Below are 14,726 nucleotides of genomic sequence, written 5' to 3' on the forward strand. Positions count from 1 at the left end.
TTAAAAGGTTTATTTTTGAATTTTTTCTGGTATTTGTGGGGTCTGAAGATGAATTGTTTAAATTTAGAACATATCCCTCGTTTAATTTCACCACAGAATACAATTGTGAAAAAATACATTTCTTGGACTTACTGATAACTGTGAATTTCGAAAAGAAATTGGAAACATCCATTTACAGAGAAACAACTGATAGAAACACAATTCTACATGCATATATTTTCCATCCAGAGCATACAATTAAGAACATTCCTTATGGTCAGTTTGTCAGACTAAGAAGGATATGTGGCAATGAAAAAGGTAATGAAATTAAAGTGCATGAAATGTCCTAACGTTTCAGACAAAGAGGCTATGATGAAAAACTTACTGACCAAGCAGTTAAAAAGGCTTACAAAAGAGACAAAATTACTACTAAACCTAACACCTAAAGACTCAGATAGTAGAGTGACTTTGTGTCTGAATACTCCACTGCATCAAAGCAGGTTAAACAAATTGTCATTAAGCATTTGGAACATTTAGAATGTGACCCCAGTCTAAATCATTTATTGTCACTGAAACCTCGCTTATGTTTTAAAAGAGCAAAGAATTAGGGCTGCAACTACAATTATTTTAATAATCGATTAATCAGTCGATTATTTTTTCTGTTAATCGATGAATCGGATAAAAAAAGAAACATTTGTAATTGCCGTATCTTTATTCAAAAACTGAACATTACATCAAATTCACACTGCAGACTGAAGTATAAAAACACCAGGTTATTGCTCCCACGTCCCAGAACTATTAAAAGTAATATTAAATGATAAAAAAATAAAAAAACATAACTGGGATAACACAAAAAACACATTTATACAGTATATAAGGGATGTCCATGGTTAACCGGTTAACCGATAAGATCTTTAACCGGTAAATACTAACGGTTAAAAATAAATTAAATCATCTCAATTTCTCTGATGACAGGAGATCGTTAATTTTTATTGATATTGATACAATTTTCGAGACTCCTTAACGATCCAAGTCTTTATTGATACCACTATGGATACTTTTCTATTATTTTGTTGAAATATAACTTGTATTATTGCTTTAATTGTTGATAAGAGGATCATAGCTCAAGATAGGACGTTAAACAGGTTCCATCTTTACTATCTACTTTATATAGCTGAGAAAACAAGTTTTTGCCAAAATCTCAAATTCCTTTTTTGTTGTGTTGCATTTGAATACATCAATCATATTATTGAGCCGACCTGAACACATCACATTTGACACTGTTTGCTACTTTTTTTTAAGCTAACTAGCTCTATATCCTGCTGATTTCAACATGGATTTAAAAACTGGATTAGTATTTATAACTGACTGGACTTTCTACACCATCCGGTTTTGTGATTACTACCGCTGCTTTGAATGACTGTTGAGATGCAAGCGGTGCTGACTCCGAGCCCGTCTGCACAGCGTCTGCAGCAGCAGCAGCTGACAGAGTTTTTGGTTGGACTAGATGGATACTGAGTTGATGGAGTTTTTTAACCCAAAGACAGTGAAGGTACAACACTTTTATATAGGCCTACAGTCCAGTGTTAAGATATGACCAGAATACAAGCTGTAGTCGCTCACACTAAAGCTCGCTGTGGGTGTGCATGAACCATGAACCAACCTGTCAGTGGCTGGCTGTAAACAGTGTCGCGCCTACGAGTGACGTATTAATCGCGCAACTCAACGAATCGATGACCAAATTCGTTGCCAACCCTTTTATTAATAGATTTTTATCGATTTTATCAATGCGTTGTTGCAGCCCTAGAAGGAATATTAGGGATATGGTGGTGAGCTCTACATACATGTAAACCCCAAAGACTTATTGGCTTGCTCAACAAGTGTACAGTAATTATAGATTTGGAAAATGTGCACATTGTTCCCATACATTTGACACAAAAACATTTAGTCACCCACACTCAGGCAAGAAATCATTAATTGTCTATCGACACATGTGGTATACGTGCTTAAATTTCTGTGTGGATTGATTGATTGGTCAAACCAAACAGAATTTAAAACGGAGAATTGCACAACATAAAGGGGCAATAAGAAATGGCAATATGGATTACGCCATTGCCAGACATAAAGAAAATAATCATGGACCAGCCAACTCTATAAAACTAATTGGCGTAGAGCGAGCGCTACCAAGCCCACGAGGGGGTAACTTGATTAAACTACTTTGAAGGAGAGAGGCCTACTAGATACATGAATTAAACACAGTAGAATCCAATAACCTCAATGAATTACAGATTTTAAGTGTAAGTGAGCTTTGGACTGTATTTTATGTGAGCTTTGAGTGTAGATTTGGTGGTGTCTTGCACTAATTAGTGAGGTCATGTGACCCTGTAAATCACATGTCGGCGTCATGTGAATTTGAAGAGTGAACCTGACGAAGCGACGGCGAAACGCGTCATGCACAAAATAAATCAGCTTATCAGCGTATACCAGTTTGCGGTGATTTTACATTTCTTTGACTTCATACATATACAGGCATTTCAGTTCTCGCTGGCATTCCCCTTGGCGTATTGGTATTGGCAATAAAATAACCAAAGAAGTCAGTATTGCATGTTGTAGTGGCCACAGTGTATCAGAGTAGTATTTGGTTTAGAAAATAAAATGTTCTGCCTGTATCTGGCTCTTTCAGTATTTTCACTTCCATTCCAGTGGGGGGCGGTCCCCAATTAAAAATCCTCCTCCACGTTTGTCTGTGTGCCTTTGGGCGGTGCTGTCGCTCAGGCCAGCTGGCTGGGTGATAAAAAGCCACAAAGGACCAGTACTCAAATTTACTCTGCCTCTCTCTTTGTGCTGTAGACAGAATCATTCTAGAAAATGATTGATTTTCATTTTCAAATAAGATCTAAGTATATAGGAAACATCAACATGTTTCTTTCTTCTTACATTTCCCAATAAATAACACATTAATACATTCCCAATAAATAATACATTCATAATCATTTTTAATACATGTTTAATAATAATGATTTGACACAAAATCAAATGCCAAAAAATTATTTAGCAGTTGAAACTGTGCCCATAGCAACGTTCACTTGTTCAGAAATAACAGAAAGTAGTTGGCCTTAGTAGAAAAATCCGAATTGTGAGCAACAAAGCTGTGGAATACATATACAGACGTTTCAATTCTCGCTGGCATTCCCCTTCCCCATCTTGTAATGTCAGACGTATTGTTCCCGAAGAGGCCCACCAGCCCGGTCGACGGCTGTCTCGGGACAATCCTGCCTGACGTTGCCCAGCAATCGCATCACCTGCTTCCTCATGGACGACGACAGCAGGAAGTACATGACGGGATCCAGGCAGCTGTTGAGCGCAGAGAAGAGCAGGGCCACCTCTTTGGCCTGATAGACCACGCCCCTCCAGTAGCAGGACGTGTCGGTGATCTGGGTGACGATGTAGAAGACGCGCACTATGTGGTAGGGCACGAAGCACACGGTGAAGAGGACGAGGATAAAGAAGGACTTTTTGGCCGTCCGGGCGTAGCGGGCCGCGTTGGGCAGGTCAGGCTTCTCCTTGGACGTCCCCAGCAGCTTGAAGGCGATCTTGACGTAGCACACCACCATGCAGCCGTAGCTGATCCAGAAGATTAACACCAGCATGAGGTTGAAGTAGCCCTTCCATTTGGAGTGCTGGAATACTTTATACTGGAAGCATCTGGAAGGACAAGACAGCAATGACCACCGTGATGCACAAACGAGCGAGGAGCTCATGCTTAGACGGGGCACCGGTCCCCCAAGAAGAACGCTACATCAGAGATAATGCTGACCTGTTAAGCTCCTGGTGAGTCTCCTCGGAGAGCAGGATCTGCAGCAGGGTCAAGGCCAGCGCCAGGGCCCAGATGAGGGCACAGGCGGCAGTTCTCCAGCCGCACCTCATCGCCAGACCGCGGGGCCGCTGCAGCGGCACCCAGCCTTGACTGATCTTCAGGTAGCGGTCGACGCTGATCAGCCCCAGCAGCACAATGCTGATGTACATGTTCATGTAGAAGAAGTTGCCCACCACGTGACACATGGTGGCGCCCAGCTCCCAGCGCTCCCCGCGTACCCCGTGGTACCACACCCTGAAGGCCATGCAGGCCACCAGCAGCAGGTCCGACAGCGCCACGTTGACCAGGAGCACGCGCACGGAGCTCTTCTTGGAGCGGTCGTGCAAGAACACCCACAGGGCCAGCAGGTTCCCGGCCAGGCCGAGCACAACGAAGAGGGAGTAGAAGAGGGTCAGGGGGATCCGCAGGAAGCTGGTGTCCAAGGAACAGGGGCCGGGCTCGGGGAACGGACCCACCGGCACCTGGCTGTCTGGGCCACTGGAGTTTAGGAAAGGAAAAGCCATCTTGGCCGTTGTGGTGAGGATGTTGGGCCTCAGAGGTCGTCCTTGTTGGGTTCTTCACCTCTGATGGATGGAGGAATGGGCTTAAAAAGTAAATAAATTGGGACAAGCAATTGAGCAAAACTAACAACCCAGTCAGACACTAGTATAAAATGAACCACAACATTTATTGACAACACATTTGGCAATTAGTCACTATCAAATTGTTGTTGTGGATGATGGATTATTGAAGTATGTCGGGAGATAATTTCCCTGGAAGGTGTCTAGACCCAGGTGCTGGTGGCGGTGGTGGTGGTGAGGTTGGCTGGAGATCCTGCCCTGGAGGACACGATCTCCTACTGAGGGAATGGAGCGTGAAGTGGATGGAGGAGGGCGGCAAAAAGCCACAGAACGGCAGATGTGAGCATGCCTGAGAGGTGTATATGTACACTGTGTTTTGGTCCTGGTTAAACACAAAAAGGTTCCTGATTGGTTGAGAGATAAAGGGGCGGGCTGAAGGGGTTATCTGATCAGGGGTGTGTGAGTTCTCCATCGCTCTGTGTGAAAACGTAAGCACTGGGTTATTTTGATTCACTGCAGAGGCGGAGTGGCCATTGGGACGATCGGGAGGTTTCCCGGTGTCCACGGCAGTAATTAGAGCCGCTGGCACCCCCCCCCCCCCCGTCAACAAATCAGCGGGAAGCTCCCGGGATGAAAAAGTGCCCCACTCCGCCCCTGCTTCACTGAATGCGGTAGTACATTTGTTGAACTAATATAGCCTGGCTATTGACAGACCAAGATCAATCGTAGAGTGCATGTTTTTCTGGGGAGGCTGCTGTCATTTTCTCCAGCACATGAGGCGTGATTAACGGGCCTAGTTCAACTGACTCTGTATTGGGGATGTGCATTTCTGGCATAAATACTATTCAATATTCGCTGAGAAGTATTCGAATAATATTCGAAAATCGGTCAATCAAGAACCCCGCACGCACGCACACAAGCACCTTGTATACACGCACACACAATGACACAGGGAGAGGCTTTTATGATTTGTATGAAATCAATCTGTTCATTTCAACAACTGTACCATCAACATTCAACATCCAAATTATTTCAACGTGGGCTTAGGCAGATAGGCCTACATACGCCGAAAACAGATTGCTATATATTTTACTGAACACAGCCTGCATGACGGTGAACTAGACACGTCTTTAGCATCTGGAAACTGGCCCATATTGTTTTTTTTACAATTTATTTGTTACCAGCATTCGTAGTGTTGATCAGCAGAGAAATAGTCCTCCAAAGACGTTGACGTCGCTTAGCAACCAAGGACGCTGGGGTTGATTGCCGTTGCTTCCCTGTCGTCCCGGTGTTAAACCAGCCAGTAGCATCTTGGGAAAACTGACAATTCATCACCAAAGTTTACTGAGCAATGAGTACAAGCATCAGAAAATACAGAAGTATACTGTATCGGTAAGGTGCCACTATTGCCTCTAAGCACAATAAATGAGCACACTCAGGGAGATACACACCAAAACGTTATACTTTAAACAAAGGACACAATGAACAAGGGAGGTCAGGGAAGTACCACGTCCCTCTGGTTAATGAGGTTTCCTTATCTCATTCTGCTACAGTCATTGCCAATGCGCATTTCTGCCCCATGACCACAAACATGGTGCCAACTTCCTATCAGACGGTTGAATTTTGTTGAATGTTTCTGTTAACTGTTTTTTATCTACTTGCAAACTCTGACCTTGATTAGTGAAATTAGCGTTTGGCAAAGATATAACCAAAGAAATCATTATTGTATGTGCATGTTGTACTGGCCACATTGTATCCGAGTAGTATTTGGTTTAGAAAATACTATTTTCTGTGTCTCAACAACCATTCAGTCAGAGACTAGTACAAAAAAAAAGGTGCTGGTGGTGGTTGTGAGGTTGGCTGGAGATCCTGCCCTGGAGGACGTAATCTCCTACTGGGCGGCCCTGAGTCCCGCATTGCTCTCCGAAGAGTAGCACTTTGTGAAAACTGACGATTCATCACCAAAGCTTACTGAGCACAGTGTACAAGCAATAGAGAATACAGAAGTATACTGTATCGTTAAGGTGCAACTATTGCCTCTACGGACAATACATGAGGACACTCAGGCAGATACACACCAGTACGTCATACTTTAAACAAAGGAAGACCGGAGGCGTACTTACCCGACCGGTGGTCATCCACTTCAGCAGCTCTCCTTTGTGCACTCTTCCGTTGTGTTCTCGGACTATGAACACGGGAGGTTGCTTTAGACAGAAAGGGAGGTACAACTTCTCCTTTGAGAACTCTTCCGTTCTGTACTCTGACTATGTACACTATCAACACGGGAAATTGCTTTAGACAGGGAGCTACCACGTCCCTTTGCTTAATGAGGTTTACTCATCTATTCCTACTAATCATTGCCAGTGCAAATTTCTCCCCCATGATCACAAAGGTGAGCAACTTCCTGTCAGATGGGGGAATTTTGTTGAATGTTTCTGTAGACTGTTCTGTTTCTATTTCATTTCTGCAAACTCTGCAAATATATAACCAAAGACATCAGTATTGCATGTTGTAGTGGCCACAGTGTTTCAGAGTAGTATTTGGTTTAGAAAATAATTTTTTCGTCTTGTGTCTGGCTCTTTCAGAAGAGACCAGTAATCAATTTTGCTCTGCCTCTCTCTTTATGCTGTAGACAGAATCATTCTAAAAAACGATTGATCCCTTGGTTCATTTTCAAATAAATTCTCAATATATAGGAAACATTAACGTATTTCTTTCTTCATACATTTCCCAATAAATAATTAGGGTTGGGTATCGTTTAGGTTTCATCCAGTTCCGGTGCCTACTCTGTACTTTTTAAACGGTTCCGGTGCTAAAACGGTTCTCGAACCGGTACTTAAAAAAACGAAACCGCACACACTTGCATACATGCACGACTTGGTATGGGTTTCACATTAAGCAGAAAGTCAGCGGACACTGAGTTGAATGGCAACGGTGTTTGCTAGCCTACTTGATATGCAAGATTTACGGTTGGCATTAAATTACCCGACTTACCCGAAGACAAAAGGCTGCTGTGAGTGCTTTGACTGATGATATATATTTTTTAAATAAAAATAATTACAAATAATAATAATTAGTCGTTGAAAGCAGGCAGGCACGCAGCTATGCTGCTCGCGTTTACACTTGCGTGCATGGCGCAACATTAAGCTACTGCCAAAGTCATATTAAGTATATAACGTAGGTGCGCAAGGCTACAGGAGACGGCAACATTGTTTTCAACCGCTCGGTACTGTGCCGTATTAGTTTGCAAGTTTTGAAAAGAAAATAAAGAATTTGAAGTGAATAAGCGACTCTGTTTTTGATTTGTTTATTTGGTTTTGAACAGATAGTTTTGGATGCATGCATCGGCTTTGAGTTTGTTTAATTGTTTGTTACTTTGAAATTTCATTCGCTCGCAACACACACACACACACACACACACACACACACACACACACACACACACACACACACACGTTCATTCATAAATGCACCCACTACAACCTGCCGATCTTCAATCAAAACAACATCAAGTGATGCCACAGCGCGTTGACAAGTCCGTCCCGAGTCTCAAGGCGCCCATAGGCTTTATGGTTTATATGTTTGAAAGCCGTGACACACTCCAGTTGGCCTGAAATACCACGCCTCGCAGTCATGGACCTATGAAGAATATCGTAGCCGTATTGTTCCCGAAGACGCCCAGCAGGCTGGTCGACTGCTGCCTCGGGACGGTCCTGCCTGAGCCAAAACCCTGCTGGACACTGTAGCTGCTGCCGCTAGGCCCGGCTTCCCACACCCGCATCACGTTGCCCAGCAACCGCATCACCTGCTTCCTCACGGACGACGACAGCAGGAAGTACTCCTACTGAGGGGGACGAATTGAGCGTGAAGTGGATGGAGGAGGGCTGCAAAAAGCCACAGAACGGCCGATATGAGCATGCCTGATAGGTGAATATGTACACTGTGTTTTGGTCTGGTTAAACACAAAAAGGTTCCTGATTGGTTGAGAGATAAAGTGGCGGGCTGATGGGTTATCTAATCAGGGGGCCGTGATTTCTCCATCGCTCTGTGTGAAAATGGAAGCACTGGGTTATTTTGTTTCACTGAATGCGGTAGTACATTTGTGGAACTGGGATAGCCTGGCTATTGACCGACCAAGATCAATCGTAGATTGCACGTTGGTCTGGGGAGGCTGCTGTCATTTTCTTCAGCACAAGAGGCATGATAAACGGGCCTAGTTCAACTGACTCTGTACGCGATTGGCTGCTTGCCGTCGCTTCCCTGTCGTCCCTGTGTTAAACCAGCCAACAGCACGCCGGGGGGGAAGCCAGCTTGGTGATTGGCTCCCGCAAAAACGTATCAGAAGCAGAAAGAAATGTATTGCTCTTCTCCAGAACCTTCTGCAGGGCGAATTCAAATGGCCGGCAGAACAGGCTGGGGGTACCCAGTCTAGAACTGGGCGGAGTCCCGCATTGCTCTCCGAAGAGTAGCACTTTGTGAAAACTGACGATTCATCACCAAAGTTTACTGAGCACCACGTACAAGCTTCAGAGAATACAGAAGTATATTGTATCAGTAAGGTGCCACTATTGCCTCTAAGGACAATACATGAGCACACTCAGGGAGATACATACCAAAACCTCATACTTTAAACAAAGGAAGATCGGAGACGTACTTACCCGACCGGTGGTCATCCACCTCAGCAGCTCTCCTTTGTGCACTCTTCCGTTGTGTTCTCGGACTATGAACACGGGAGGTTGCTTTAGACAGAAAGGGAGGTACAACTTCCTTCTGGTTAATGAGGTTTCCTTATCCTATTCTGCTACAGTAATTGCCAGTGCACATTTCTCCCCCATGACCACAAAACCAACTTCCTATCAGATGGTTGAATTTTGTGAAGTGTTTCTCTTGACTGTTCTCTTCTGTCATTTCTGCAAACTCTGATCTTGATGATCACATGGTTTGTAATAAGAATAATTGTAATTAGCTATTGGTGAAAATATAACCAAAGAAGTCACTATTGCATGTTGTAGTGGCCACAGTGTATCGGAGTAGGTTTGGTTTAGAAAATATTTTTTTCTGCCTGTATCAGGCTCTTTCATCATTTTCACCTCCATTCCAGTTGGGGGAGCTCCGCAATAACAAAACCTCCTCCACGTTTGTCTGTGTGTCTAGGGGTGGTGCTGTCGCTGAAGCCAGCTGGCTGGGTAGTAAAAAGCCACAAGGGACCAGTACTCAAATTTGCTCTGCCTCTCTCTTTGTGCTATAGACAGTGTCCCTTGGGTCATTTTCATATAAAATCTCAATATATAGGAAACATTAACGTGTTTCTTTCTTCATTCATTTCCCAATAAATAATACATTAATATATTCCCAATAAGTAATACATTCATAATCATTTTTAATAAATGTTTAATAACGATTTGACAGAAAATCCGACTGTGTCCATAGCAACGTCCTCCTGTTCAAAAATAACAAAGTAGAATGGCTTAGTAGAACAATCCGAATTGTGTTCAACAAAGCTGTGGAATACATATACAGACTTTTAAATTCCGCTGGCATTCCCCTTCACCATGTTATGGCTGGCTTGTAATGTCAGCCGTATTGTTCCCAAAGAGGCCCACCAGCCCGGTCGACGGCTGTCTTGGGGCGGTCCTGCCTGATGTTGCCCAGCAACCGCATCACCTGTTTCCTCATGGACGACGACAGCAGGAAGTACATGACGGGATCCAGGCAGCTGTTGAGCACAGAGAAGAGCAGGGCCACCTCTTTGGCCTGATAGACCACGCCCCTCCAGTAGCAGGACGTGTCGGTGATCTGGGTGACGATGTAGAAGACGCGCACTATGTGGTAGGGCACGAAGCACACGGTGAAGAGGACGAGGATGAAGAAGGACTTTTTGGCCGTCCGGGCGTAGCGGGCCGCGTTGGGCAGGTCGGGCTTCTCCCTGAACGTCCTCAGCAGCTTGAAAGCGATCTTGATGTAGCACACCAACATGCAGCCGTAGCTGATCCAGAAGACGACCACCAGCATGAGGTCGAAGTAGCTCTCCCACTTTGAGTGCTGGTGTGCCTTATACTGGAAGCATCTGGAAGGACAAGACAGCAACGACCACTGTGACGCACAAACGAGAGAGGATCTCATGCTTAGAGGAGTGACCGGTCACCCATGAAGAACGCTACATCACAGAGATTAACACTGACCTGAGCTTGTCGGTAGTCTCCTCGGAGAACAGGGTTAGCAGCAGGGTCAAGGCCAGCGCCAGGGCCCAGATGAGGGCACATGCGGCAGTTCTCCAGCCGCACCTCATTGCCAGACCGCGGGGCCGCTGTAGCGGCACCCAGCCTCGACTGATCTTCATGTAGCGGTCGACGCTGATCAGCCCCAGCAGCACGATGCTGATGTACATGTTCATGTAGAAGAAGTTGCCCACCACGTGACACATGGTGGCGCCCAGCTCCCAGCGCTCCCCGCGTACCCCGTGGTACCACACCCTGAAAGCCAGGCAGGCCACCAGCAGCAGGTCCGACAGCGCCACGTTGACCAGGAGCACGCACAAGGAGCCCGTTTTGGAGCGGTCGCGCAGGAACACCCACAGGGCCAGCAGGTTCCCGGCCAGGCCGAGCACGACGAAGAGGGAGTAGAAGAGGGTCAGGGGGATCCGCAGGAAGCTGGTGTCCGAGGGACAGTGCGGGTCGGGGGACGGACCCACCGGCACCTGGCTGTCTGGGCCGCTGGAGTTCAGGAAAGGAAAAGCCATCATGGCTGTTGTGGTGAGGATGTTTGCCGTCATGAGGTCGTCCTTGTTGGGTTCTTCACCTCTGATTGATGGAGGAATGGGCAAAAAAAACTAAATAAAATGGGACAAGCAATTGAGCAAAACTAAAAACCATTCAGTCAGAGTCTAGTATAAAATGTACCACAACATTTATTGACACCATTCAAATGGCCGACAGAACGGGCTGGGGGTACCCAGTCTAGAACTGGGCGGCCCTGTGTGCCGCAGCGCTCTCCGAAGAGTAGCAATTTGGAAATACTTACAATTAATCACCAAAGTTTACTTTGCACTGCATACAAGCATCAGAGAATGCAGAAGTATACTGTATTGGTAAGGTGCCACTATTACCTCTTAAGGACAATACATGAGCACACTCAGGGAGATACACACCAAAACGTCATACTTTAAACAACGGAAGATCGGAGACGTACTTACCCGACAGGTGTCATCCACCTCAGCAGCTTTCCTTTGAGCACTCTTCCGTTCTGTTCTCGGACTATGACACTATGAACACGGGAGGTTGCTTTAGACAGAAAGGGAGATACCACGTCCCTCTGGTTAATGAGGTTTCCTTATCTCATTCTGCTATTGTCATTACCAGTGCCCATTTCTCCCCCATGACCACAAACATGTTACCAACTTCCTATCAGACGGTTTAATGTTTCTGTTGACTGATCTGTTTATTATTTCTGCAAACTCTGATCTTGATGATCACATTGTTTGTAGTAAGTTAAGTGAAATTAGCTATTGGCAAAAATATAACAAAAGAAGTCAGTATTGCATGTTGTAGGGGCGACAGTGTATCAGAATAGTATTTGGTTTAGAAAATATTTTTTTCTGCATGTATCTGGCTCTTTCAGAAGAGAAAAAGAGACCAGTACTCAAATTTGCTAGACAGAATCATTCTAAAAAACATTTGATCCCTTGGGTCATTTTCAAATAAAATCTCAATATTTAGGAAACATTAAGGTATTTCTTTCTTCATACATTTCCCAATAAATAATACATTAATGCATTCCTGATAAATAATCCATTCATAATCATTTTTAATAAATGTTTAATAAAAATAATTTCACACTAAATATAATGTCAAAAAATATTTAACAGTTGAAACCATGTCCATAGCAACGTTCTCCTGTTCAGAAATAACAAAGTAGCGTGCCTTAGTGGAACAATTCGAATTGTTTTCAACAAAGCTTCGGAATACATAAACAGACGTTTCAATTCTCTCTGGCTTTGCCCTTCGCCATCTTATGGCTGGCTCGTAATGTCAGCCGTATTGTTCCCGAAGACGCCCACCAGGCCAGTCGACTGCTATCTCGGGACGGTCCTCCCTGAGCCCGAACCCTGCCCGACACTGTAGCTGCTGCCGCTAGGCCCGGCTTCCCACACCCGCATCACGTTGCCCAGCAACCGCATCACCTGTTTCCTCACGGACGACGACAGCAGGAAGTACATGACGGGATCCAGGCAGCTGTTGAGCGCAGAGAAGAGCAGGGCCACCTCGTTGGCCTGGTAGACCACGCCCCTCCAGTAGCAGGACGTGTCGGTGATCTGGGTGACGATGTAGAAGACGCGCACTATGTGGTAGGGCACGAAGCACACGGTGAAGAGGACGAGGATGAAGAAAGACTTGTTGGCCGTCTGGGCGTAGCGGGCCGCATTGGGCAGGTCGGGCTTCTCCTTGGACGTCCCCAGCAGCTTGAAGGCGATCTTGACGTAGCACACCACCATGCAGCCGTAGCTGATCCAGAAGACGACCACCAGCATGAGGTTGAGGTAGCCCTTCCACTTGGAGTGCTGGAGTGACTTATACTGGAAGCAACTGGGAGGACAAGAGAGCAACGACCACCGTGACATACAGGCGAGGAGAGCAACGATCACAAACGAGCGAGGATCTCATGCTTAGAGGGGGGACCGGTCCCCCAAGTAGAACGCTACATCAGAGATAATGCTGACCTGTTAAGCTTCTGGTGAGTCTCCTCGGAGAGCAGGATCAGCAGCAGGGTCAAGGCCAGCGCCAGGGCCCAGATGAGGGCACATGCGGCAGTTCTCCAGCCGCACCTCATCGCCAGACCGCGGGGCCGCTGTAGCGGCACCCAGCCTCGACTGATCTTCATGTAGCGGTCGACGCTGATCAGCCCCAGCAGCACGATGCTGATGTACATGTTCATGTAGAAGAAGTTGCCCACCACGTGACACATGGTGGCGCCCAGCTCCCAGCGCTCCCCGCGTACCCCGTGGTACCACACCCTGAAAGCCAGGCAGGCCACCAGCAGCAGGTCCGACAGCGCCACGTTGACCAGGAGCATGCGCACGGAGCTCTTCTTGGAGCGGTCGTGCAAGAACACCCACAGGGCCAGCAGGTTCCCGGCCAGGCCGAGCACGACGAAGAGGGAGTAGAAGAGGGTCAGGGGGATCCGCAGGGAGCTGGTGTCCGAGGGACAGTGCGGGTCGGGGGACGGACCCACCGGCACCTGGCTGTCTGGGCCGCTGGAGTTCATGAAAGGAAAAGCCATCATGGCTGTTGTGGTGAGGATATTTGACGTCATGAGGTCGTCCTTGTTGGGTTCTTCACCTCTGATTGATGGAGGAGTGGGCAAATAAGTGGATGTAGTGGTACAAGCAATTGAGAAAAAAACCACAACCATTCATTCAGAGACCAGTGTTAAAAAACACATTTGGCAATTTGTCGCCATCAAGTTGTTCTTGTGGACGATGTATTATTGAAGTATGAAATTGCCGGGAGATCAATTTCCCTGGAAGGTGTCTAGACGCAGGTGCTGGTGTTTGATTGTGGTGGTGAGGTTGGCTGGAGATTCTGTCCTGGAGGAAACAATCTTTTACTGAGGGGGAACAATGGAGCGTGAAGGGGAAGGGGATCGAGGAGGGCGGCAAAAAGCCACAGATATGAGGCAGATATGAGCATGCCTGAGAGGTGTATATGTACACTGTGTTTTGGTCCAACAAAAGGTTCCTGATTGGTGAAGGGGCTACAATGACTGCGGGGGGACATCAATAGTTCATAGATCAATGAGACATAGAGGGGAATTTTTCATCCCGATTTCCCTTTTGCTTTAGCCACATTTCAACAAACGAGATTAGGTGTACTGTATCTGTCTCCGATGGGAAAGGCTAAGGGTCCCATTAGGCCCGGCTCTGTCTCGTCCTTGCTGTGATTGGTACTAAATCAACTATGCTCTTGCCCTAATTTACAAAATATCACTGTGCTCTGCTGGCCACCACGCTAACATGGGCTTGAACATTTTCTCGGAAGGAAGCAAAATTCTTGCTTCGCTAATAACTACATTTTATCTGCATGTGTTAATGTTGCGGTTAAGGCGAGGTTCAACGCTAACATAAATATATAAATAAATTCATATACTACTCACCATACGAATATATCCAGCCGATTGAACTACATCTGTGGCTCAAAAATGTGGTGCCTGAAATGTCTTTATCTTAATCCATCTCGAGACTCATTCCAACATCTCTCACGTCGGTTGAAAAGGAGAACAATCCTCCACATGTGTCCTGGACAGTCACTGCAAAT

The 14,726-nt window shown here is 46.0% G+C and overlaps 4 protein-coding genes across 4 annotated transcripts in view; 1 reads left to right on the forward strand and 3 right to left on the reverse strand.

Moving 5' to 3' along the window:
* caska (calcium/calmodulin-dependent serine protein kinase a) overlaps positions 1-14,726 on the forward strand; it is a 75,959-nt gene that overhangs the window by 30,871 nt on the left and 30,362 nt on the right. The window lies entirely within an intron of this gene.
* LOC307073291 (putative G-protein coupled receptor 34) lies at positions 3,100-5,855 on the reverse strand. Its single transcript, XM_079733002.1, has 3 exons — positions 5,598-5,855; positions 3,797-4,419; positions 3,100-3,684 (listed from the first exon to the last, which is right to left on the reverse strand). Exons 2-3 carry the CDS (start codon positions 4,357-4,359, stop codon positions 3,192-3,194), a joined length of 1,056 nt encoding a protein of 351 aa, XP_079589128.1. The 5' UTR covers positions 4,360-4,419; positions 5,598-5,855; the 3' UTR covers positions 3,100-3,191.
* LOC307073672 (putative G-protein coupled receptor 34) lies at positions 7,757-11,158 on the reverse strand (the record flags this gene model as incomplete). The annotated part of the gene is made up of 3 exons (XM_079733583.1): positions 7,757-8,200; positions 10,060-10,483; positions 10,578-11,158. The coding sequence occupies 3 exons, from the start codon at positions 11,156-11,158 to the stop codon at positions 8,048-8,050; spliced, it is 1,158 nt and encodes a 385-aa protein (XP_079589709.1). The 3' UTR covers positions 7,757-8,047.
* On the reverse strand, positions 12,488-13,725 carry LOC307073290 (putative G-protein coupled receptor 34; the record flags this gene model as incomplete). Its single annotated transcript, XM_079733001.1, has 2 exons — positions 12,488-12,998; positions 13,133-13,725. 2 exons carry the CDS (start codon positions 13,723-13,725, stop codon positions 12,488-12,490), a joined length of 1,104 nt encoding a protein of 367 aa, XP_079589127.1.

The sequence above is a fragment of the Pollachius pollachius genome (genome assembly GCF_949987615.1).
Source record: "Pollachius pollachius genome assembly, chromosome: 3".
Classification (NCBI taxonomy): Eukaryota; Metazoa; Chordata; class Actinopteri; order Gadiformes; family Gadidae; genus Pollachius; species Pollachius pollachius.